This window comes from Myodes glareolus, chromosome 7 (genome assembly GCF_982192425.1).
Source record: "Myodes glareolus chromosome 7, mMyoGla1.1, whole genome shotgun sequence".
NCBI classification, from domain to species: Eukaryota; Metazoa; Chordata; class Mammalia; order Rodentia; family Cricetidae; genus Myodes; species Myodes glareolus.
Genome location: NC_142032.1, coordinates 28234169 through 28260934, shown reverse-complemented (window position 1 = coordinate 28260934; position 26766 = coordinate 28234169). Strand labels below are relative to the sequence as shown.

Below are 26766 nucleotides of genomic sequence, written 5' to 3'. Positions count from 1 at the left end.
TTCCTTCGGTTCACAGAAAAGCTCAGTGTGCTTGAAAAGGAACTAAGAAACTAAGGTCTTTTTTTTTTTTCTTGATAGGAAAAATATGTGTTTATGCATTCAAGGCAAACTTGTGTCTGGAGCAGAGACGCATTTACGATATGGAGCGATCATAAATAGAATTAAGTAACAGGCCTGGTAGGAGACTATTGAGTTCACTAACTTTCTTGCATCTCTCCCCTAACACAACTGTGAAGATGGTCAAATAATAATACAACTGACAAAAATGTTCCAGGCAGGGAAAGGCGGCTTTGTTCTCAGGTACTGATGGATTGAATTGGCTACACTCTTGCCACATCTTGGGTCCTTTCAGGTCATGATATCCCTTCTGCCTGGGCCACTCCAGCCACTTGTCCTTCTCAGACTTTAAGGGAGTAGGCTTCAAATCTAGCAATAATATTTGTGGTACTGGGGAAAAAATTCAGGGTCTCAAGACACACCTTAAATACACACTCTACCACTGAGCTATATCTCCTGCCTTCTTTATCCTTTTGAATTTGAGATGGCATCTCGTCAATTTTCTCAAAAAAGCCTTGAACTTGGGATCCCCGGGCTCAGTCTCCTAAGAAGCTGGGTGTGGTTCCCCTGCCTCAGCTTTGATGTAGTTGGAATTCCAGGCCTGCACCACCAGATAGGATTGCATTTAATAATGCTAGAGGTGATTTATTCTATCCTGAGATTTGAAAGTCAGGAAGTTCAAGTGTGAAGTTATGGTCATACCATCTTAATTATTCTGTATTTCCATCCAGTTTGTGTGGCTTTGTTAGCTATCATTCTTACAAAGAGGAATCATTACAAACAGTTAATTTCCTTCTCTAGGTCTTACTCAATGCAATGAAGAGGTTCCTAGTTCACTATATTAGGATGTTAGTCAAGAAAGCCTAGGATTTTTTTTTAAAGATTTACTTTACATGTGTGGATGTTGTGTCTGCATGTACATCTTTCTGCACGGTAGAAGAGGTCATCTGACTCCATGAGACTACAGTTGTAGGTGCATTCACCTTGTGGGTGCTGGGAATTGAACTCAGGACCTCTGAAAGAGCAGCCAGTGCTCTTAACCATTGAACCATCTTTGCTGTCCAAGAAAGTTGAAGATTTAAGAAAAGAATATGGCAAAGGTATGCTATGAATCAGCAGGAAGCCAAGTATTTGATTGAACAGCAAAACAACCAGGTTTTGCACTTCCATGGTCATGAGGCCACCAACACAATAGGGCTGACAGGAATTGGGTTGTACAAGTTCACAGCTAAAACCTGACTAGTCACTGAATTACCCTGGGCAAGGCCCGCCCTCCCAGGGAAAAAAAGAAACTTAGAGGACTGATACTACGGAAAGCTTCCACACACAGTCAAGCCAGCATCAGTGTCTCATGCCATGAATAAGAGTAACACCTTAAACTACCATTCCTCAACATATAATCCAACTACTCAGATCCATTGGTTGACTTGTCAACTTGAGGACTACGGTCCCAGGGTCTTTACTCGGTGTGGAAGCTGCTATAAAAATATCCATTGCTCCCGCTATCCCCAGTTTACTACAACCAGAAAGTCGGGCTGCCTCGTTGTTCTTTTTGCCTGGATGAAAAATTCTCAAGGTGCAGGATTGTGCACGTTAGAGGGAGCTCTCTCTCTCTCTCTCTCTCTCTCTCTCTCTCTCTCTGTGTGTGTGTGTGTGTGTGTGTGTGTGTGTGTGTAGCTGGGTTTCAGGGGACATCAGACTTAACGTTTCTTTCCCACCACCTGGGTCCTGTGGCTTCACTCAGATTGTCAGGCTTGTGACTTTAGCTGCTGAGCCTCCTTGCCACTCCCCTATCACCAATTTTAAATATGGAACAATTTTAGCTTTGCTTCCAAGTATTACTCTTTGCACTGTGAATGTTAAGCAAAACTTTGTCAACTTACAGTAAGTTACAGAATCAAGGCGGATTTCTAAACACGGGAAGGTCCTCTATTAGCGAGGAAATTTAAGCCAAGAGTGGCGCTCAGGTCCCAGAAGTATAGGAAGAAGAATCAGGTTTAAAATGGTGGAAATTAATTTCGTGATTCCGAGTTCCTCTACCCACCAGCTCTCTCCAACTTTCTGACTACATAGGTCAGAAAGAGTCTCAAGTGATACCAGGATATTGACATGTTAAATGCCAGATGGCCTTGTAACACAGATGAAATTCTGAATTTAAGTTTTAAGTATTAAAAGCATCAGTGGGCCATATGGAAACATTAAAGATACCCCATTTCAGTAATTTTATTGACAGTTGTTGCTTTAATATACTAAGAACTTCAGAAGTCCTTGTGGCCCAAATTCTCTCAACTTAAAAAAAAAATCTTGTTCATGTGTTCAGTTATTTTTGCTTGTCTAAATGCCAAAGTAATAAAAGAGGGAGAGAGAGAGAGAGAGGGAGAGAGGGAGAGAGGGAGAGAGAGAGAGAGAGAGAGAGAGAGAGAGAGAGAGAAAGGAAGAGAGAAATTGAGATTTACTTCATCTTGAGATGTAATCAGAGGCAACAACAGATTCTCATGGGAATGAAAACCCTGACACAATGATTCTTTTCACTTCTTGCTCGGGTTTTGAATGTGTCTCCCAAGATCATGCATTGGAAAAAAAATTAAACTACAAATTTAAATGCTAGTAGCAGTGTTGGTAACTATAGGTAACCTAGAAAGGGCTAGGTCCTGAGAAAGCCATTTGTTAAATGATAACTAAACGGCAGAACGTAAGAAAAATTCTCTTGCAAGTCAGTTTTATTAGTAGGATTCTATTTACTGAGTGAGAAAATCTGAGAGTCAAATTCTGCTTAGCTGGTGAAGTGACTGAACTGGAGCATGCATGAGTCCCTGGCATCCACTTCACAATAAGTTGCTCAAGTGGGGAGTTTCCCAAGAAAGGAAACACTTCCCTGAGCAGGGACACTCAGTCTAACAAACCAGACCTTCTAGATTCTTTTTTCCTGCTGGCAGTGTATCAGCCAGGAGTTTAACTCTCTCTATAAATGCCGAAAGCTCTTGTTTCCAGAAAATCATCCGTGCACCTAACGCTGTTTAACTCAAGCACCCTAGACTCTAAATGGGGCCTTGGCTCTCTTCTCCTCTCTCTCCTGACTTCAACTTCATGATTCTTCTCTCACTGTGGTCTTCCTGTCTTCCTATATACATCCTCTCCCTCTAGCTGCTCCGCAGGAAAGGGCCTGGCAAGCAGAGGTTCTGATCCAATTCCGCTAGAATTAGATAGGCCTTCAGAGAGAAACCCCTTCGCCCCCCCCACCCCGCACCCCACTGATCCAGCATTTTCTTTCCCATCACCTCTCTGCCAGGACCGAAGGTCAGGTTTGAGAGTCTTAGTTTGTCTTTTGGGGGGCAGGTCTCAGGACAAGGCTATCCTGCCGGATCCCAACCCTTCCAGAGCTATAAGGTTCTAACTGGTAATGACTTGGAAAACAATTTTAGTGGCATGCAGGCAAATATTTTACTTGATACTTATTTTTATAGATATTTTCTATTTCTGGCAAGGAATGTTGATTTTCCATTTTTGACTATCATGTAATGTCTTGTTTTAAAAATAAAATGATTGAAGAAACAAAGTTGATTTTTTTTGTAAGTTGATTTTTAAAAATACATTTTGCTTATACATATATGTATGTATGTATGTATGTATGTGTATATGTATATAAAATACATACTGTATGCAGTCATGTGGTGCGTATACATGCAGGAGGGAGAGCTGGAGAGATGGCTGAGTGGTTAAGAACACCCACTGCCTACTCTTTTTAATCCTGAGTTCAGTTCCTGGCAATCACATGCTGACTCGTGTATGCACGCAGGCAAAATACTCTTTCACATAAAATAAACAAATCTAAAAAGAAAGAAGAAAGAAATGACTAATATACACTGTGATAATAATCAGTTAAGTGATGTTGGATTTTTGATTTTGTTATCATTTGGGCAGATTGTTAAGTTTAAATTCTTGGTTAAAGGGAGTCCTTCACCGCTAATGCAATAAGCCAATCAAACTGAATCAACAAATTCAGGTTTATTCTGAGTACAGAATTCCTGGGTGGCCCCAAGGGAAGTTGAGAAGACCACCTGGGGAAACCACGAGGTGGGGGCTTTTAATACCCTGCGGGGGGGTGGGGAGTGGGCGGTGGAGTCGCTAATTGTGAGCTTCCTCAGGGGCGGAGTCCCGACTGATGCAACTCCAGGGGAGGGGGCTAGGGATGGAACCTCCACCCGATCATTCCAGACACTTTGGACATTTAGATGTCAGGGGCTGGGGTGATGCTTCCACCCAAACACAGATGTCTGTTTTAGCGAGATGTCCTGTTGATTATAGAAAAATGACACACTTATCAGGTGGGCACATACTTACCCAGAAGTAGGATGTGATATGCTGAGTAATTTACAGCCCCTCACCCTATCTTTCCCAGTCTAGAGGCGGCGCAAGATCATCATGTCTAATACTGTCTTAAGTGGAGCCTACTTGAGAGTAAACCCCATCAACACCAGGTCAGCACTTCCGACACTTCCGAAGATGCGTTCCCTCTGTGTGTCAGTTCTGAGAACCTGGTGATCCTTGGAGTCCTGGACCAGCTCTGTTTGGTGCAGCCCTACATGCAGAAATGGCAGCTGAAGGACGCTCACTTGGGTGTTGATGTCTGGGTCTGTTGGTCAGCTATTTTCTCCACCTACCTGCTGCCAGTCCTCCCACCCCAATCCCCGCTCCTGTATGTGCATCTCAGAGTTTGGTTGGAAGTGTCATCTCAGGCCCTAACATCCTTAACCAAAAAAGTCTGGAATGTTTGGTTAGGGCTTCACCCCAGCTCCTGGCATCCATTTTGGAATGTTGGGTGGAAAGCTCCATTTCAAGTCCCCTCCCCTGGGAGTTGCCTCAATTCAAACTTCACCTCCAAGAAAGCCGGCCAAATGGTGACCCCTCCCCAGAGAGGGTCAAGATCACTTCCACAGGCTATTTAAACTTCCCCTCCCCAAAGAACAAACATGTGTTCTTCCGGTTCTGGTTCCCTGCTCCCCTCTCCTTGGTTTCCCTATCTACCTGGGGGTGGGGGTGGGGGTGGGGGGCTGAAGGGCCACCCGGGAGCGCTGGCACCCATTAAACCTGGCCTTTTTCTAATTTGGGTTGATTTGGTCTGATTTGGATTATTGCATTGACGGAGAGGCTTATCAGGCCAAAAAAAACCTACCAGTTTCTGGATATTCTTCAATACAGCGTCATCTCCTCGTGACTGGTCAAGAGGGACTTTGGTGGTGTACCAGTTTTCACGGTGGGAGACTTTGGAAGATTAAATAGTTTCTTCCACATCTCAGGGGCCAGGCATTCAACCTCATCAGTTAGGAACTGGGGCTCTTTTCTTGGTGCTGTTCCTTCAGGAATGTGAACATGCTTGTACAGGAGGTAGTTCAGTAAACAATAGAAACCAGATAATTGATCTTCCTTCTCATCTTGTCCGTGACTCCAGTCTGTGTGTGTGTGTGTGTGTGTGTGTGTGTGTGCGCGCGCGTGTGTGTGTGTGACAATACCTGTGTGACCAGCACTGCATGTTTACTTGTGAACTTAAAGTTCTTCCTTTTCCCTGTCTAGGAACCGAAATACGTTTTTATTAGTTGATAGAAAATTTGATCAGTTATTTGGTAAGTGTAAGCTCTGATGCCCTCTAGTGACAGGAAGTAGAGGAAGCGTCTCCCTGGATGTCAAGCAGTCTCTAAGGGAGTGTGGAGGTAATTTTTCGCATTAAAGTTTGAAAACAGAATAGCTAATGTTGAGCAATTATTATTGGTAAGAAAGAATTTCTTATATTGACTTTAAGCTTTAATGGTAGCTGAAGAACCTGAGAGTTGCAAGAATTTGGCTTACACTTAAATTGAGAATTGACAGGGTAGGCAGTTGTGGGGAAACCAAGTTCCAATCCTAAGGATAAGTCCTCCAGGAGTCAGGGAACCCCAGACCCCATTTTTCCACAGGGCTTCCTTTCAGTGTGAGCTTTTAGTTCTGCCAAACTATGAACTTTTTTTCCCCACAACTAACCATACCAATAGCACAACTCACAGATATATTCATTTTCATTTCAAAGCCAGTGAGAAAGAGGTTGTGGCTCAGTTTTTCCAGCCAATGACCCCAAGGTTTACTCCAACTGAATATGATATAATTTTTTTTTTTGGCCAAGTGGAGTTCCTAAAACACATATGTACCCTGATTCCAGAGCTGGTGACAGCCATTCTTTGATGGTTGATATTTTTTTTCCTGCTGACTAGACTGTGGTACCCATATATTTAGTCAAATACTATTTATGTTTTGGGACACTCTATTTTGGATAAAATTCAATTCAAAATCCATAAGTTTTTTTTATAAAATTATAGCCCTTCATAATATAACTAGGCCTTAGCCAAGAAGCTCAAGATTTTGTGAAAAAGATTGATCATGTTTGAAAAAGTGGGAAGCCCACCAACCGGCTGCCTTTGGATTTGAACTACAACTCTTTCATGGCTCTCAATCTGGCTGACATACACTATAGACTCTAGACATACCAGATCCTGTAATCATGTGAACCAATTCCTGAAGATCTATCATATGTTTATCACCTGTCTATTCACCTGTCCATGCATCCATCCATCCATGCATTGATCCATCCATCCATCCTTGCATCCATCCATGCATCCATGCATCTATCCATCCATCCATCCATCCATCCTCTATTCTGTTAATACTGTTTCTTCTCTCTCCCTGAAAAGCACTGACTGAAACAACCACTCATATCAGATAGTCATGGAGAGAGGAGATGGGCGGCTTTTCCAGAACCACCTTGGAAATCCTGTTACTAGGAATGAGGAGAAGAGATATAGGGTGAAAAAAAGAAAGAAAATAGGCAAGGATGTTCACTATGGTTGGAAACTATTAAATCAGCTTATTGCTATTTAGTCAAAGCAGTTTGGCTAACAATAAGATTTTAAAACTCTCCCCATTGAGGAGAGAACAAAAATATTTCCAACAGTAAAGGCTGATGGGTTTTTAATCTATTAAGTTTTTTATGAAGGCAGACGTATATGTGAGTGATATGTAAAATATTTAGAAGCAGTTATCTTTACAGTAAAAATGTACTTTAGCTTGCATGGTATGGCTTGAGTAAGATAGTATGACTGTACAAAATGCTCCCCACATCCACTGGAGTGCCTGAAACCATATTACAGAATGCATTTGTTAGAGGTGTGAACAAAGTTCAGTAGGTAAGATTACTTGCTATGCAAGCATGAATCCCTGAGTTTAGATAGCCAGCATCCAACAGAAAAGTCAGGTATGGCCATCTTCTTTTAACTCCAGGTGAAGTGGGGACAGAAACAAGATTTTTTGGGCTTTCTGAGCCTCCAGCCAGGCTAGGTAACAGAACATCAAGCTCCTGGTTCAAAGAGACAACCTGTCTCGGGGAATAAGGCAGAGAGTAAAAGAGAACACTGTGGCACGCATGGGCACACATGGGCACCCATTTCATTCACACAAATCATTTATTTATTCCCTTTTTTTCACTTGAAGGCATGGTGACTCTTCAAAATGTACTGGCAGAAAAGAAATAGCCTTTATAAAGACTGTCTTAGCTTGCTTTCGGTTGCTGAAATAAAATGTTGATCAACAGCAATTTAGGGAGAAGGTTTACTTCATCTTACATATTGCAACTCCCAGATCACAATCTATCACTGAGGAAAGTCGATGTGAGAACCTGGAGCAGAGGCCAGGAAAGAGCACTACTTACTTGCCTTCTTAGTTTGCCTTCTTATATAACTCAGAGCCTTCTGCCTAGGGGTGGCACTACCCACAGTGGGCGGGGCCCTCCATGTCAATCAGCAATGAGGAAAATGCTTCCACAGACGTGCCCACAGGATATCTAATGGAAACAGTTCCTCAATGGAGAGTCTCTCTTCCCAGGTTGCTCTATTTGTGTCAAGTTGATAAAAATTAACGAGTGCAAATATCCAAAGTACTCCACTCAGAACATCAACGTTCAAGAGTTACTCATTCAATATATACTCCTCAAAAGTTCTGTAAGAAAAACTTGGGGCACAGCGGGAATGATCACTCCTTAGACAATAACAATACCTATTAACATATTAAAGACTATGAGAAGTCACAGATTAAGAAATTCTAAACACTTTTTTACCTTACTATTATTGTGTGTGTATGCTTGATGTGCTTACCATGGTTCACACATGTGGAGGTCAGATGACACCCTTTGAGAGTTAGTTTTCACCTTCAGGTGTGGGTTCTGAGGATAGACTTCAGGTTGTCTGCCCTTCCTGGCCAGCACCTTTAAAGTAAGTTTATAATCGCTCACCCTGCCGAGTTGTAAAGTATTAAGAAAGACTGAATCGAAAGTGAAAGTTGCTGACTGATACTCAAGGGCTGTTGGCTTCATCAAGTGCCATTTTACCAAGCGTGCTGTGCTCCCCACAACCCGTCCCTTTCCCTTCTTTCCTCTTTTCTTTCTGTTTTTGCCGGGAATGCTTTATTTCAAATGCTCTCTCCTTCCTTCCATTTTCAGAATAGTGGTAGGCCGGCACAGCCTAAGGCACCTTCAGGACACTGGTAACCTCCAGGAAGATGATGCAAGATGGGGGTGGGAGAGGGAGGGAGGGAGGAGGGGTAGGGTGTGGGTATCAATGCTGAGACACCTGCTAAACAGAGTAAAGGAACACAAACAGGAAGGAGGGTGACAGCCCAGAGTCAGAGCACTAAAGACAAATTAAGAAGAAAATGCAGCAGGATGTTTTCCCCCACCTCCTCTCAATGTAGGCATGTGCGCATGCATGTGTGTGTGTTTGTGCATGCGTATGTACATGCATGTGTGTCTGCGTGTGCATGCAAACGTGTGTGCATGTGCGTGCGTGTGTGTGTGTGTGTATTTGCATGTGCGTGTTTGCGTGTGAGTGTTCTAAATTAAATGAATCCTCCAGAGAAGAGAAGAGGTGGAAATATGAGGTGAGCACTCAGGGAGTTTTCAAACATTCTGACCAGTAGAAGTGGAGTCCAGGAACCACTTCCTGACCGGGACCTTTGCGTGCTGCCCTTGAACAAACTCACTTTATAGAACTGTGGGTCGAGACCCCGTGGGGTCACATAGCAGATATCCTGCAGATCAGGTATTGACATTACAATATGTAACAGTAGCAAAATTACAGTTATGAAGTAGCAGGGAAATAATTTGATGATTGGGAGGTCACCACAAGGCGAGGAACAGTATTAAAGGGTGGAGCAGCATTAGGAAGGTTGAGAACTACTGTCCTAGAACACTCACACAACACTAAAGTGCTATCTATGTTTCCAAAATAATAGGGACGTTGAGCTGTGTTAATTAACTAGAGCAATAAAGAATGACAAGAATTGATTTTTTTTTCCAAAGAAAATTGGTCAGGAAATAATCAATGACAAAATGAGGAAGTAGTAGCAATGTGTACTACAGCTAGCTGTGTGAGGTTTTTCCCTCTTAATCCTGATTACCGCCCATCCCCCCCAGTCCTTGTCTCCTCCTCCCTCAGTTGCTCCCCAACTGCCCTTCCATTCAGGCACTCCTTTTTTATCATTAGAAAACAAACAGACTTCTAAAGGATAATAAGAAAATGAAATACAAGATAAAAAAAACCCTAACACTCTGAAATTGAACAAAACAATCAAACAGAAGGATTAAAAGGCCAAAGAGAAGCCCTAAGAAGAGGCCCAAGTCATTTGCACACTCAGGAAACCCATACAAACACTAAACTGGAAACCATAATATATATGCAGAGGACCTGGTGCAGACCGGAGCAGGCCCTGAGCATGCGGCCTCCGTCTCTGAGCTCATATGAGCTTTGCTCATGTTGGCTTAGAGAATCTTCTTTTCTTTGTGTCCTCCATCTCTTGTGGCTCTTCTTCCTCCCCTTCCACTGGGTTCCCTGAGCTCTGGGGGGAGGGACTTGATGGAGACATCTCATGTAAAGCAGTGTTCCTGGGTCTCTGTATTTGCTCCCATCTGCTACAGGAGGAAGCTTCTCTGACGATGACTGAGTAAGGCCCTGATCTATGAGTGTAGCCGAATAGCCTTAGGAGTCATTTTATTGAAATGTTTCTCTTTTTAGAGCAGTGTATTTGGTTTTACCCTAGGGCCTTGGGCTGTCTAGTCTCTGACTCTTGGTCACCCAAGCAGTGTCAGATATGTGTTTCATCTTGTGGAAAGGCCGAGAGTCAAACCAGGTAGTGGTTAGTTAATCTCACAAACTTTGTGCCACTAGTACACCCTGCAGGCAGAACGCCATTTTTTATGTCTATGTATCTATCTATCTATATATATATGCATATATATATATATGAATGCTTCTTCTGTAACCAGTTTTCATATTACTTCCCAAATAGCAGTTAATTTTAGCTGTCTCCCTCTCGATTTCCTCAATTCTCCTTCTTTTCCCTCCCAACTTGATCCCTCTCCCCCCAGTCATAACTATCGGTTCTATTTCTCCTTCCTGACAAGATCTATCCTCCCCCGGCCCCCAGTCCCTTACGCTATACCTAACTTCTGTGGCTCTACTGATTCTCGCTTGGTTATCATTGTCTTCACAACAGCTGTGTGATTGGTCATCAATCATTTCGGTTTATTCTCCACTTGGGAAACGCAACCAAGATGGGCTTTCCCTCATGATCCCACAGCCCAGTATCTCTACCTTCTATATGGTGATTGTCACTCCATGCACTATTCATGGACTCCGTGGAAGGACCCTGCCTCATCAGGATTCCAGTGTCTGTACCTCTGCTATGGTTATTACCATTCTGTCCACTATTCAACTGGTCCAGGAGCCTCAACAGTCCAGTCACTGACAAAGTACTGAAGGCTGAGTGAGCGGCAGGTTGGTCTTTGTCTCCAGGTCCAATTCCCTCAGGAGTTCTTTCCAGGGTTCAAGGGCAACAGGAGCAAAGGCTCTCACTTGAACTGGGGCCGTGCCTGTGGAAGCACCCAGGATGGGGAATGCCCGGTTGTGCAATCAACCCCTTCTCTGACTACTCCCCCCTCCCGCCCCGCCCCAGTGAGTTGGTGAATCAGTGGATTTTCCCCGACCCCAGAAGACTTCCTTCCAAACGCTGGGGCTTTACATAGGTTGTGTCTGGTCCCTCAGAAAACGGACATACAGGTGTTGAAAGGGGTTTCTGCCAGAGCTCAGGGAAGCCGTTTGAGAACTACGTTCTGGCACGCCAGGGGCGGGGCCCAGGCAAAGTACAGTCCCAGAGACCGTCTAGAGCAGAGAGGGTGGGGACTGCCCGCGTAAGTGACTCACCCTGCTGAGAGGTGGAGACTTAGGCTGGCTTTCCCTCCCTCACGGCACCGAAATGCTATGGATCTGGGCTGTCCTCTTTCTGGTAAGCTTCGGGACACTTGGGATATGGGACGCTGCCCATTGTGTACCACCGCGCCGTAATCCAGATGCGGCTAGCATTGCATGATGGCCACCTCATTCCGTCCAGATGTTCAGAAAGGCGGGGGAGCTGCTTGCTTTCTTGGCTCAGTGCTCTGGGCTGAATCCTGGGCTCAGACCCTGCAGCTCGAGCGTTTTTTTCTGGGAAGAGTATGAGTGCCGAACGGCCAGAGCTTGGCGCTGGCCGAGTCTTCAAAGTCTTTGGCATGGCTGGAGAGGGACTCGGGTCGAGAGATATGCCCAGGCAGAGATCCATTTTGTGGCAGGAGAGGAGTTCCCTCCGAGGCTGTGTGGCACGAGTGGGCTTGGCACTTCTGACAACTGGTTCAAGCGGGAAAGTGAGCCGACTCTGGGCTGTGGTTACAACCCAGGAGTCAGAAGGCACCATTTCTGAAAGTAACTTTAAGAAAGTTACTTTGGATTAATAAACTTAATACGTCTCTGAAGATTTGTTTACGCTCTTGTGATAACACGGAAAAAACAAGCAAACCGATTTTCTTCCCTTCCGGGAATTCATGTGTGAAACTGTGGGTGACTGGACTACTGGCTATTTTTATGTTGTTGGTTTGCCCTGTTTCTTCTCTTACTTGCGTTTTGCTAGCTCTCCACGACAAGTTTGTCCCGGTAACCCTTGGGCTCTGGGTCTCAGCCCGGTGTCTGCCGCAGCCTCAGGAGTAAGAACCCTCCAGTCCTTTGCTTCTCCAGGAGAGTTCCTACTCAGACGAGCTAGCTTGATAATGGCAATCAAAGGGATTCTACCTGGGATGGGGGGGAGGGGCTCATCCTGTTCTGAGTTTAGACAAATTGTCTTATTGGGCCCCTAAAATCTCCGGAGTACAATGATCTGAAATCGGTTTTCACGGCAGTGGAGGAAGGAGGAAGACAACCTCTGCTCAGCCTCTGCTCGCTTTTACAAGTGGAAATGAAGTTCAGAGAGCTTAAACACCGCAGAGATAGTACAGCTAGTAGGTGGCAGCGCTGACCTGGAACTCAGCTTGAACGCCAAGGCACAAGCAGTTTGTGTATAAACTGAAGACATGCGTACTTCATGACATGGTTAGGGGAAGGTTTTTGTTGTCGTTGTTGTTATTGTTGTTGTTGTTGTTGTGTGTGTGTGTGTGTGTGTGTTTTACTATAGATATGAGAAAGAGAAAAACCAGAGGTCTGAACAGAACATCGAGAGAACAGAGAGAACAGCAGGATCATCAGGGGAGGGAAGCCTGTGAGCCTGAGGGAGTTTAGGCTAGGGGAGAAGGTGAGAGGGGCTAGGATGCTAGCATGGACTTTGGAATGTGTAACAGGCAGATACCTTGTCCTTGGCAGGGCATGCCTAAAATTGAAATCCGCCAAGGCCTTTTTCTAGCCGCTTTTCCACAACCTGATTTACTGACTCCTCTCTCTGCCCTAGACCTTGTTGATTGACCCCTGGAAGGGACATACGAAAGCAGATGTCTGCATGAAGGTTTCCCATCCCTAGTTTTTCTGGATTCTAAGTCCACGCTTGGAATCTGATGGGATTGTATATCCTGGGTTAGCAAACTTATCTTTGAGGGGTTCAAGTTCCGAGTGACAGTCCTCCTGTCCTCAGCCTAGGTGGCCTTTCTCAGGACCCCACCAGGTACTCTGACAGCAGGCAGGGTGCTGATGAGGACTGGACAGAGTTCCCTTCCAGACAGATCCCAGGGTCTGGGCAGGGGTCTTCTGTATCTAAACCAAGACTCCTGCCTGGAACTGGTGGGCAGGGCCAGAGGTGGGTGACGGCAGGACTCCCTTCACAGGTCAATGCCGGTCTACGGCTTGGCGGACTTCCTGTGCTGTAAGCGTGCTATAAATTTTTAAATTATCAACGCTTTTCGTTACAAATTTTAAGTTAACTTTTTGTTACATAGTTTACAAGTTTTGTTTTGTTTTATTTTTTTTTCCACACCCAGTCACCCAGTGAATTTACAAATCCTGAGATACAGGGAGTTGTTTCGAGAAGCGAAGTATGAGTAAAGGAACAATGAGCCGCACTGGGAACAGCTTATGTTTCGACTGTTTTAAAGCACAGTGTCTTTTCCTGTGTTATTCTGTTTGGCTGTCCTTCTTCAGGTCACAAAGGCCAGTGACCCTACCTGACCCAAGACAGATTTTGTAGGAAACTTTTAAACAATCATTCTTAGACCTGGAGAGAAAGGCCATAACCAAACTCCAGAACTGGAATTTTTTAAAAATAAATCAGAAAAGCATCTGATAATATTCAAATATCCACACACACAAGGCATTTGATTCTCTGTAAAACTAAATTTTGCCATCAGAGGGAAAGACTAGAGCAGACAGAGCAAAGAAGGCTCAGAGAGACGAGCGGGGAGCAGAGAAGGCTTAGAACTAAGAGACTTATTTTGAGAGTGGAGAGCAGAGAAACTTTATGGATAAGAGATTTGGAGATCATTTGTTTGTGCGGTGGCAGAAGTTGTTACCATGTGTGAAAATTTGGAAATCTAGTGTACCACGTTTGGCCATTGAGATGTACTGAGGCCAAGCCATTTGCAGTAAGACAGTGAGGCTTAATGGCATCTCTGAGTCCGTGGAAGAAAAAAGATGAGAGAAGAGGTGAAGGAGAAGGAGGAACATTCTGAATGGGAAGAACCCATAGAGAGAAAGAGAGAGAGAGAGAGAGAGAGAGAGGAGAGAGAGAGAGAGAGAGATTCTTTAGAAACACAGTGAAGAGCAGGTAGGAAAGACTTAAGAAACTCCACCAGAGGGAAGATTCCGTTATCTTAGAGGCCCCGGAGAGCATAGAAAAATGCCTGATGTACCTTGCAGGTCTCCTACAGCAGACACCAGTGAGCCAATGAGAAGTACAGAGACAGAGTAGGAAGCTTCATGGGGAGATGAGACGAGACAAATAGTTAGCTGTGGCTAGAGACTGAGTTAGTTTCAGGATGAAGTTGAGAGACAGAGTTAGCAAGGAGAGAGCAAGGATTAGAGTGAGGAGATGGACAAGAGAGACAGAGCAAGCTCCAGGAGGTAGCTGAGACCATCTCGGGAGGGAGAGAAAGAATGAGAGAGAGAAAGTGACAAAAATTTCAATCTAGGGCATCCCCAAGTGGACTGAGAGACTTGCCAGGGAGAAATGTCCAAAATCATAGAGGATCTATGCATCATGGACTGAGATCCCAATAGCGAGAGAGAAGCTGCCTGACACACTAGCATGACTTTTGTGACAGTGGTAGTCTCTAGGAGCTGACAGAGACAGAGCAGGTAGCTCTAAGGAGAGAACAGGAGGGGGTGAGAAGCAGCTGGAGAGGGATGGTGGGCATTAGGAGTCAGAAGAACCAAATTTTCCATACCTTAGCAGAGTCAAGTCAGCAGCTTGATTCGGAGAGGCCAGGCACCTTGGAAAGGGGTCTCTGTGTGCCACTCCCAGGTGGTACATACAATGTGCATGCATGATGATATGACCGATTCATAGTATGGCTAAGGGGAAGGTTTTTTAATTGTAGTTATGAGAGAAAGAACAGTCAGAGGCATCTGGAAGAGTCAAGAGCAGAGAGAAAGAAGTAGACTGGGCATGGCCAGCAGTCTGGATATGGCCAGGGGTATTTGGGAGAAAGGGGGAGAATAACAGGGGGGAGGGGCTAGAGAAAGGACAGCAAGAGAAGCGGGAGCAGAGGTGGGGCAGCACACAGCAGGCATAGCAGGGCTATAAGGGGAATGAGTGCTGTGGGAAGGGAAGCCCATGAGCTAGAGGGAGTTGAGGGTAGGGGAAGAGGTGAGAGGAGCCAGGATGCTAACGGTATTTGTGACCCCAGCATGTACTATGTCACACTGGTAGGCCTTCTGCCAGAGGTAAGGGAAATTGGCTCCTTTTGGCTGCCTTTTTATCTAACTCCCAGAAATCCTTCTATAGTCCAGATTGAACTCTATAGTCCAGATTGAACTCATTTATGGATATTTATACTGCCTTTTGGAGTTTGAGGAATTGAAGTTTCTTTTGGACTAGACAGTTTGCTGGTTGCATCTGATATCCAGAGTATACCAAGAGTAGAATGGCAAAAGCTCTTATAACTGGGATCTTATGAAGGAGTGAGACAAGATCCCTTTGATTCTTTAAGAAGTAGTGTATCATATTTGGCCTCCAAAAATGTCTTTAGGTTGTCTTAAGATTCTCCTCACTGCAAACTCCATGGTCATCCATTGCTGCAGTGCGGGTGACTTGGAAACAATCTCGGTTCTCAGCTGTTTGCCAAAAGCCTGGAGCTGTGCTCAACTTAGGTATAGCATTGTCTTTATCACAGGATGTTTGCCTCCAGAAGCCGAGAAACAGTCTTCCTAAAAGAATTCACACAATACAAGTATGCACATATTAGTATTTATACACATACTAGTACATAAAAATTAGAATTAAGAATAATTTGTATTTATGATTTCTGGCCTAGGAAATTAAAATTTACTAAATAATGTTATAAAGGCAGGGGAGTAAAATTGTAATAATAACCGTGTCACCTACATAATCATTACTGCATTTCATAGTGTCTTCCATCCACCACACGAGACTCCCAAGCTTCCTTACTTAGAGCCTGGCCTTGTCCAACCTCAAGCTCCCATTATTCTAGCCTTGTATCACCCCGTGTGTCCCCTAAAATATTCCTTCCCATGTAATAGGGCTTCCTCGGTTGTAGCATAAGTGAAATAGAGGCAGACTGAATTGGAACAGAAAAAGAAGTTTGGTTAAATACAGGGAATTTTCAAGCAGTAGATTTGGGGATGGGTTTTCCTTTTCTCCCTTCCCCAAGTCCTTCTGTCTTCAGTACCATTTACAGACACCGCAACTAGCCCCTTCTTTGCCTCTCTTTCTTCTCTCTACTTCTTAGAGACCCTTTTCCTGTCTTATTTTCTGGAAATTTTCTTTGTACAAAAAGTAAGTCTGAAGTCCCCAAACCTTCACACATTTTTAGAGGCAATAGAAAAGCAGTCTATTTTTACTTTACACCATGTGTGTTATGAGCCCTGTGTGCATGCATGTGTGTGTGCCGTGTGCGTGTGTGTTTGTGTTATGAAGTGGTACAAGGTCCTTAAAGGTTTCATCCTGCCCTATTTAGGAATGTGATCAATTATTTACTAGACAGCCACTTTCCTCATATTTCTGAGAGCTGTTGTCAAAACTGCTGGTTGAAGAAAATGAGAGGCGATTTAAAAGAGGGTGGCACCTTTACAAGCCATCCTACAGAAGAATCATAAACCGTGTGTTTTAGTTTTGTTTTGAAGGGGTGGACAGAGACAGCTGCTTCATTTATAACTTAATTATTTCCTTTAAAACAACTCTACAAACATAAAATATTTTTTCCATTTTTTGGAAGGCCTTTATTTATCCCACAAGGGACTTGAAAATTTTATGAATGCAACAACGAGACTAAATACAAATCAAAGCCTTAACAAGGGTGGAAAATGTTAAGCTTTGTGGGTTCTGGCACATTGGATTCAAGCTCTTGTGCTTGCAAGCCAAGCATTTTCCCAACTAAGTTGCCCTCTCAGCTCAAGGCACAAGTTTTAAATCATGGTCAGACTGTAAAACAAGAATCAACTTGGAAGCCATCAGCATCTCTCACCAGCTGCAGTTAACAGTCAGAAAGTCTTCTACTGTCCTTGTCCACAACAGATAGAACTATATCCTGCAGAGCAGATGGAGACTTAAATGTAGAAAAATAATTTTTATTCTGACCCTGAGATTACAGGAGAGTCAAAGGTGAAAAAGAGCTGATGAGTCAGGGTTTGATTCTGTCTCTTTGACAGTGAATGGTCCTAGGGTCGGAGTGTCAGTGTATCAAGACGACCGTTCCGATGGCTTGGGCATGCTCAGTGGAGTCCGACCACCACAATCCAATTGCCATTTGGAGAGAATCATAGTTTTTCTGAGATAATTAGAAACTTGAATAAGGAAATCCCCCCAGAAAAGCCCCTTTTAGCTTGTATGCTTTGGGTGAATTATCTTGGTTCCAAAAGTCCCTTACCAAGCACATGTTTTACTTTACGGACCAGAGACAACTTACTGAGAAGTAACAAAAGGCATGTGGTTTAAGAAGGCAATAAAGTACTGCAATAAAAAGTAACTTGGAACCAAGTTTAGGATAATGAATCCGTCTCTTCTTCTTTTTGAGTAGATAAATTCTTAAAAATTGCCCAAACAGAATGAAATTTAACGTAAATATTGAAAAACAAAGTTGTTCGTCTTTTTTTTTTTTTAATCAGCCTTATGGGAACAGCTTCTGAGTCATATCCACGTAGGTACATAATTGCATGTTTAATCACTGTAATATATGGTCGGCTCCTTGACACTTTCTATGTGTATTAACCTGTATGTGTTTCTGTGTAATTATCATAATTGCATACTTTTGATATTTTACAGAGAGGTAATTTATTAAGGGAGCTTGGATTGCCATAATTTTGCTTACTAATTTTATAATTGATAAATAAGTGTCTCTTGGGTCTAAGAAGTAGCTCAAGGATAGTGTTTCCTGGCACGTGCCAGGCTCTGAGGTTGATCCCATCACCCTAAATAAAATAAACAAATAAATACAATCCATAAAGAAGAAAATAGTGGACAGAAGTGCCTTACAGTTCAAGTTGGGACCCTGCTCCCCCACCCCTACATTCATCTAAGTATCATAGCCTCTAGTTTTGTATTATTTTTTCTTTGGGGGCACACATAGGTGTGTTTGTATAATTCACCAAAGCAGAAAGAAAACTCAGTTTTCCACCATTCTTTTACCCCACAAAATCCTTGCTCTTAAACAGAAGAAAGGGGCTTGGAAGCTGCCCTCTATGCAAGCAGAAAGTTGCTGCTATAAGATGAGCAGCCTTTCTTTTTTTAAAAAGGAGATGAGCAGGCCATACTCTCTACTACTCCTGTTCCTGCCACACAGTCTACTCACCCTGTGGTCATGGCAATAGTCACAGCTGGCTCAAGCAACTGTCCAAGGCCCGCTCAGTGGAGATGCATTGCTGGGGTCTCTGTGACCACAATGGCCAGCATAGTAACAATCCACGGGAGGCAAGAAGGCAGTCCATGTTGGTTCACATTTTGAGACTCTAACTCTGAGTATTTTATTTTAAGCACATTTAAAGATAGCAAAAATTCGATGAAAACTTTTCATGTGATAATCAATTCAATCCTGTGTGCATGGTAACACTCAAGATATGACTACATTGAAACTCCTTTGTAAAGCGCATGTGACAAACTCCAGAAAGATGGGCTCCATGGATCGACTACATGTGACACCTTTCAGAAAAATAGCTGTTTATAGATTGACTAGCTCACAATAAGGGTCTGGTGTGGGCTTTAGCACAGAGAACAAAGTATGTGAGGCAATGGAGCTGTGTGTGTGTGTGTGTGTGTGTGTGTGTGTGTGTAATGGTATTTGTGACAGTCAATGACAACTTGTCAGCTCTCTACTTTCTACTTTCTGTCAAAACAATACAATAAAGAAATAGTCTACACATTGTTCTAGACTTGGGTTTGTTTTGCACACGCAGTGTTGCTGTATAAATACATATACATAAATTTATACATTTATTTCTATTGCTAGTTAAAACCATTAATATTAGATATTTTTGATGTCTGTTTCGAAAAAAGATCTGGGCTAGTATAGCAGTTCTTAATTCCCTTGAAGCGTAGTCCCAACTGGCTACTGGACCCAGGTACAGCACTCCAGCCCAACAACTCCAGCCCCATTCAAAGGTCTTTGATTCTCTGGATTGCTGCTAAGCCCTAAACATTTTTATCAAAATGCACCATGTATGATTCTAGTATTTGTTAGAAGCTTCATATATTACTTGATGAATTTATGTATATCAGGGTTTCTGAGGATTTCTGAGAACCATTTTCTTTTCTCTTCTTTCTTCTTTCCTTCCTTCCTCCCTCTCATCCTCCTTTTCTCTCTCTCTCCTCTCTCTCTCTCTCTCTCTCTCTCTCTCTCTCTCTGTCTCTCTCTCTCTGTCTCTCTTTCTTCCCTTGATCATTCCTGATCATCCAAGATAAGAACTCTTTCAGCTGTATGTGCCGGTGATGTTTTCAGCTCGGGAGTGTGAGAGAAGGGAGAGGCTGTGGTTCTGCATTTGTGTTAGTGCCCTAGGGCTGGTAGAACTTGAAGAGTTATACCAGCTTGAACAGTTTCTCACAGTTCTCCTCTCAGGACATCCAAGCTCACAGTGATGGGGTCAACTACTTCTGAGGGCTATGGAGGGTCTGTTCAGGCCTCTGTTTTTCACTTACAAATGGCCCGTGTCTCTTTGTGTCCTCATGTCATCTTCCTCTATCTATGAGCACCCACATTTCCTCATAAGAGGACACCAGCTGTCTTAGTCACTGTTCTATTGCTGTAAAGAGACACCATGACAAAGGCAACTTTTATTAAAGAAAGCATTTAATTTGGTGTAGTCGGACTTTCTTTGTCCAGCTCCCGAATAATGACATGAAGACTTCTTAAGTATGATATGAAAGTGTGGCCTTAGCTTAGGCTTGCTCTCGACTAGCTCTTAAAACTTAAACTATCTAATTTATATTAATCTATGTTCTGCCCTGTGACTCGTAACCTTCCCTCAGTACTTTACATCCGATTTCCTCCTTCACATCTAGCTGGCGAATCTCCCACTCCAGATTCTTCCCAGAGTTCCTATCTCTGCACAGAAGTCCAACCTATCTTCTCCTGCCTAGCTACTGGTCATTCAGCTCTTTATTAAACCAATCAGAAAGCACCTTAGGTAGGCAAGGAAGGACAAAGATCTTCATGCAGTGTGATCAGACATGCTGCAACAATTGGGGCTGGCTTAAAGTTTCAGAGGTTTAGTCCGTTGTCAACATGGTAGGGAGCATGGTGGTACACAGGCAGACATGGTTCTGGAGAAGTAGCTGAGAGTTTTACATCTTCATCCACAGGCAGCAAGAAGAGAGACCCTGGGCTTGGTGTGGACTTTTGAAACCTTCAAGCCCACCCCAGTGATACAATTCCTCCAACAAGGCCACACCTCCAAATCCTTCTCAAATAGTGCCACTCACATGTGACTAAACATACAAGTATAGGTGCCTATGGGGGTCTTTCTTATTCAAGCCAACACACCAGGCAAACTGGATTAGGACTCACTCTACTGAACTCAGTCAAATCATTTCTGAAATGACTCTACCTCAAAATGTGACCATGTTTTTAAGAGCTGTGGGGGTTAGAACATTACCGCAAGACTTTGGGGTGGGTGGACAATGCAGCTACATCAATTTTGGATCAACAAGCAGCATGAGGTTGCACCAGTCACTGTAACATTTTACCAGAGAGGTAAATCACCCTTAAGGTCCTTTCTGCTCTAAAATGATAAATCCAGGGAGAGAGATGTTAAATAAAATTGCAAAACCGATGAGTTACCAAACTGTGGTTCAGTATCGGAGAGCTTAGGAATTTTCTGCATGCTTTGCTAATATAGACAACTTTAACATGTTTTCTCATTTTCTGTTTCTGCCATTCACTCAAATTAACCTCAACTCCCACTTCCCAAAATCCTCTTGTCTAAATTCTGAAAAACAAATTTCATAGTATATAAAGGGACACTGTTTACCCTAGAGACCATGTTTTCCCCCATCTATTTGAGCTTTCGAGTTAAAATGCACACTTTCAAACTGAGTTGTCTATCTTTCAGATAATTTCATCAACATGCATTTAAATGACTTCAGAAGCATTCTTTTATGCTATTACATTCACATATTAGGGCCACAAAAATATTTACATAATAAGGCAAATTTACCAAAGTATAATACAAAGATAAAGCAGTATTACAGACACTTTAAAAGCAAACTTCTAAATCATGTATGTAAAAAAATATAAATCTTTTCTGGTACCTTCCTAGCATAGCATAGCATAGTCTCTATGGATAACTAGGAGAGTCACTTTTACCACATTGTTAGGTTTCTTTCTTTCTTTCTTTCTTTCTTTCTTTCTTTCTTTCTTTCTTTCTTTCTTTCTTCTTCTCTTTCTTTCTTTCCAAAAAGTAAAAATAAAATACCCAATTCACAGAAGACAGTCAGTCCATATCTCTCCAGGTATCAAAGCAATTTTTAGAAAATATATTTACTTATTCCCAGTTCTAGAGAAGCCCAAGTATTAACTTCTAAATCATGCTTCCTGACTGTCTCATAGCTGCTCCAGTGACTCAGGGTGCATTTTTCACAGGGAGCTGTCAGGGCATGGGTAAGAAGGCATTCTTTTATAGTAAGTCTTCTTTAAGAAAGATACCAGAAACTCTTTGGAAATACAGCAATACAGCTTACCCCGAACCACCGTTGCAAGTTGGTGGTGACTTATGTGACAGAGCTTCCAATCGGGTCAACAATCCTTTTCAGTATAACTCGAAAGAACCTCCTTCCTTTTTGTCCAGTCTGTTTCAATAAGACAGACTTTCCCTCATGGTGAAGCAAAGCTGATAGTTCAAGGGATGACATAGCAAGTCTCAGAGGACCAGGGAGAGGGAAATAGTCCTGAACACACTAAGCTGAGGAGTTAGGATCAACTGAACAAAGGTTGTATTTAGGATGCTTCATTCAATAAACAGATAGGACTGCCATCAACACCAGAAGACAAAATATTGACTTTTTATTGCTAATCAAATGCTGCTCACTCAAACACTCAAAATATGTCTTTGATATATTAGGTGGTTCCTGTTATAGATTCACCACCATTATCATCCAGGTTTCTAGTCTTAGCAGAGAACACGAACCAGAAATCATTGCTGAGCTGTAGATATAGTCTTGCTACCACCAAAGCTTTTCATTCATGTTATTTACACAATAAACGCATACTCTCAGCAACCAGCATTATTCAGATTTTGATGTGTGTTAAAAGACCATTTCTTGTCAATGTTTTTGCTTGTTTGTTTGTTTCCCACTTTCCTTCCCCCTTTTTGGTCAGTGTCTCTGCATGTAAGGGCCAGGCTAGCATCAAACTTGTGATCCCTCTGCCTCCACTTCCCTAGGAGCTGAGATTGTCTGAGCTATGATTGGCTCAGACATCCTTTTATTCCTCTTCTGCCTACTTTTCCATCTTCAGTTTCTAGCCTCTCGTCTTGACAAGGGAGCATTTTCTTGTAGTAACTGTGCACTATGGTCTCATTGTAAAAGGCACCCTGTGGCTTTGGCTAGAAATCAATAAACCACTTTTCATTTCATTGATTACCTTCAGTGGAGCAAAGGCTTTACTGTGTCATTACAAACTGTATTAAGTCTGATGCCGGCATCAGGATCAGTACCGAACACTGGCTGAGCCAGGCATCTGGTAACTCATTCTTGCCATTAGAGGGCTGACAGTTTCAACACCTAACACCTTCCCCCCATGCCGCTTCTACTTTAAAAACATCTTTTCCTGTTTGCTTTGAACCTGAGAGGGTGTGGGGAGGGAGTGTGGGATGTTTTCTTCTCTTTCTGTCTTTTAAAAATCTACTTCAGCCTCAAGATCAGTTGCCATTTTATCCTCGGACACCAGCTTTACCAGGAGGTCCAGTTCTTTAAGGGGACAGTTTATTTCAGTCGCTCAGGAGTCACTCTGCTTGTCTTTGCCCTGTTGCTTCTTGAGTGCCGCCACTCCTTTCCTGGGACGGTGTGGAGAGCCTGTCCTAGCCGGTGACATGGGGCAGGCGCTGGGTCTTGTGAGTGTACTCACCCCTGTAGCATGTCTTCTGTTTGAGAGCTTGAGAGCAACGGGAAGACAGTTTCTTATGACGCCGAGGGACAAGGAAATGCCCAGTGGTCTCTGCTTCTCACCATCTGGTAACAGGGACAGATGCTCACAATCCTTTCTTCTGGGGACAAATGTGAAGACTCAGGTGTCCGCGTTCCAGATCCACACCTGTGCCAGACACTGCTTCATAGCCATGGCTGTTCATCCAAATGCTGCCCCACTTGGACGGAGGACAGGCAAACTGAGGTGGACTGACTAGCCTCACCCTCCCTGCTAACCCTGGCTTTAGTGGTCGGTCTACACTGCTCCCTGCCTCTGCCACCAGGCTGGATGCTTGAGGGTGAATTTAAGGTCTGAGAGAAACCCTTTCAAAATCCTTCTCTTTCTCCCAGTGTGTGTTTTGGAGGATGCGCATAAAACTAACTTGCTGAATTTTGTTCAGAATTGTCTGAAAATAATTGTTCCTGTGCCTAAATGAAGCAAAAGTAACTAAGGAAATCCTCACAAAAAAGCATGAGGGCCCAGCCCAGATTTGGAGCCGAAGTGCCTGGCTGGAGTCCTTTGTTCACCACTGCTAAATTTGGGCTTCTGGGAAAGTCGTTTCTCAAGCGCTGTGCTCTGCTTCATCTCCAGCTAAGTCAGGATGAGTCTTAGAATGCTTTACTGTAAACTCAAGAGGTAATAGATGTTAATGAGTTTTGTAAAAAAGGACCAGGGGGTGTCATGCGGGAGTGTAAATAAGGGGGGTGTGCTCTCACATTACATGGTCACAAGGAATTCAGAAAAGAAGAGGGACTGTCTCTAAAAACCAGAGAGAGAGAGAGAGAGAGAGAGAGAGAAACAAATTTCTGGTTTTCAGGGAACATTAAAATTTATAGGTAATGAAACATTCAACTCGATAGTATTTTTAAAAGATTGATTTTATTTTTAGTTGTGCGAAGGCGAGTGGACGTGTGGACATGAGTGCAGAGGAGCCCATGGAGGCCAGAGGAGGGCAACACATCTCCCGGTACTGAAGTAACAGGGGCCTGTGAGCTGCTACACTTAGATAGTGGGACCCAAGTTCTGGTCCATGGCGAGAACAGTGCTTGTATCTTACTGATGACCTGTCTTTAGCCTGAAGGAGGCTCACTGTTAAAATCTGGCTTGAAGCTGAGCAGATGCCATGATGCCTTTCTAGTTGACATTCCAGGCTTGTTTGTGAATGCAGCATGATACACATGATCCCTATGTGGCTGTGAGTACCAAAGGGATTCTTCCCTAGGCCAGGAGCCCTAGAGAGCCAGTCCCGAATGTGACTGTCCCTTATACATCATTAGGTCTGTAACTTCTCAGTGTCCTACTTTTTATATTTTATTAAAAATTTTTTCTTTTTCATTTGATATATTTTGATCGTATTTCCCTCTTCCAGGTCCTCCCCATCTCCCTACACACCCAACTCTATGATCTCTCTCTCTTAAAAACAAACAAAACCAAAACCGAAACCAAATAAGAAGAACCTCCCACAAAAACACAAAAATGAAAATTAAAATAAATAAGCAAAAAGAAGAAGGAGAAGAAGAAGAAGAAGAAGAAGAAGAAGAAGAAGAAGAAGAAGAAGAAGAAGAAGAAGAAGAAGAAGAAGAAGAAGAAATAAATGCCCAAATTGAACAAGAAGCCACAAAAAGCATGGAGTTCATTTTGTGCTGGTTAACTAGCCCTGGGGTTAGGACCTGCCCTCGAATGTGGTTGAGAAACTCAGCAACACTCTGTCTTAGAAAACTGATTTCCCCTTTGCCAGTGGTATCCATTGCAAACAGTTTCCTGGTTAAGCGCGGGAGTCAGTGTCCACTTCCTCCTCTCAGTGATGGGACCCCATCTGTCTTGAACCTGTGCAGGTCTTTGTGTGTTCTCTGTGAGTTCATACATTCATCACTCCTGTTGTGTTCTCTGTGAGTTCATACATTCATCACTCCTGTTGTGTTTGGAAGACACTGATTCCTTGAAGTGACCCACCTCCTCTGGCTCTTACAATCTTTCTGCCTCCTCTTCCACATAGGTCTCTGGGCCTCGAGGGACAGGGTTTGATAAAGATATCCCATTTAGGACTAAGTGCTCTAATGCTAAGTCTCTCATGCTCTGAACATTGTCCAGTCGTGGGTCTCTGTATTAATTCCCATACCCTGCAAGAAGAAGCTTCTCTGATGAGGGTTGAGTGAGGCACTGACCAATCAGTATAGCAATATATCATTAAGAGTCGTCTGATTATTATTTACTTTTAGCAGAATAAAATTAGTTGGTTTTCTCCTACTCGAGATTACTTTTTCTTAATGAATATGCCCCAAGTCCTCAAATTCCCAATGCCTCTTAGCTCCCTTTACTTATTTGTATAGTAGGATTTCTCCCTGACGAACATATAGCACTTCCTTCTTTCTTCAGTGTTTCTTCTCTGGAGATAGTTCATATTTATGTCAGCTTACACTGAGAGCATTGGTCAGTCATTCTGCATGTGTCCTAAGATGAACATTCAAATTGATATACACTGAATAAAGCAACTAACCCTCCAGATTGTAAGTAGACCTTGTCCAGTTTGTTGAGTGCTTTAATAAATGAACACCAGCCTGCTCAGCTCCTCAGTAAGACAGATTTCTGCCCCCAGACTGTTTTGGGACTTGAGATGCAGATTTTCTGGTTGGTGACTTATGCATCTGATCTGAGGGCTGACACAGCCAGTTCTTTAAACCTAACAGCTCCACCCATCTGCATGTGCTCACACACACTTCCCTGGTGACAAATGCATTCACTTCTATATAAACAAGTCTGAGAGAGAGAATTTATCTTTCTTTCCACTGGCTAGTTCTCAGGCATCTACCAGACAATGCGTGACACACGGTAGGTACATAACAGTGCCTTTGTTTACTTAATACTTCTTTCAATAGACTGTAATACCAGGACTTCTCTTGCTCTAAAATATCTTACTTAGGAAGGAAGGTATTTAGCAAGCTTGTATTTCCCTCTTTCCCCTCCTGTCATTTGCCATAATTTACCTACTTTTCCCATCTTTAACATTTTTTATGTTTTTATCTGTTTCTCAAAAACAAAAACAAAAACAAAAAAACCAGAACATTTAGATTTGTGTGGAATTCCTGCCCTATCATACCTAAACTATTTCAGTTAGATCATTGTGTTATGAATATTTCTTAAACGATCCTCTTCACCGATGCAAATAACTACAATCAGACCAATTCAGACCAAATAAAAGATGCCCATGTTTAATGCAATGCTTCTGGGTGGCACTGGGAAATCATGGCAAAGGGAAGAGAGAGAGAGAGAGAAGGGGAGACCACACAAAACCCAGAGAACGCATGTACATTCTTTGGGGTGGGGGGGCAATTTAAGTAGCCTGTGGGAGTGGTCTTGACCTTCCCTGGGAAGGGATTACCATTTGGGCTTTCTCTGAGGTGGAGTTTGGACTAAGGCAACTCCCAGGGGAGGGAGCTTGAAAAGGAGTTCCTGCCCAGTATTCCAAGGATGGGTGCCAGGTGCTGGGATGAGGCTCCCAACTATAACATTCTAGACTCTTTGTATAAAGGGGTATTAGGAAGCTGCGGTGATGGTTT

The 26766-nt window shown here is 43.2% G+C and overlaps 1 protein-coding gene and 1 long non-coding RNA gene across 3 annotated transcripts in view; both read left to right on the top strand.

The window, feature by feature from the left end:
* Positions 1–11146: 11146 nt before the first annotated feature.
* Fas (Fas cell surface death receptor) overlaps positions 11147–26766 on the top strand; it is a 31928-nt gene continuing 16308 nt past the window's right edge. The window contains exons 1-2 of one of the 2 annotated variants that reach the window (XM_048438867.3): positions 11147–11415; positions 24099–24176. In XM_048438867.3, the coding sequence (XP_048294824.3) occupies positions 11386–11415; positions 24099–24176 (108 nt within the window). In that variant the 5' untranslated portion in view covers positions 11147–11385. The remainder of the gene's footprint in view (positions 11416–24098; positions 24177–26766) is intronic. The other variant, XM_048438868.3, reaches the window with a different exon arrangement.
* LOC146893634 (uncharacterized) lies at positions 24184–25712 on the top strand. Its single transcript, XR_015003278.2, has 2 exons — positions 24184–24486; positions 24579–25712. It is a non-coding gene; the product is annotated as an uncharacterized LOC146893634 (long non-coding RNA).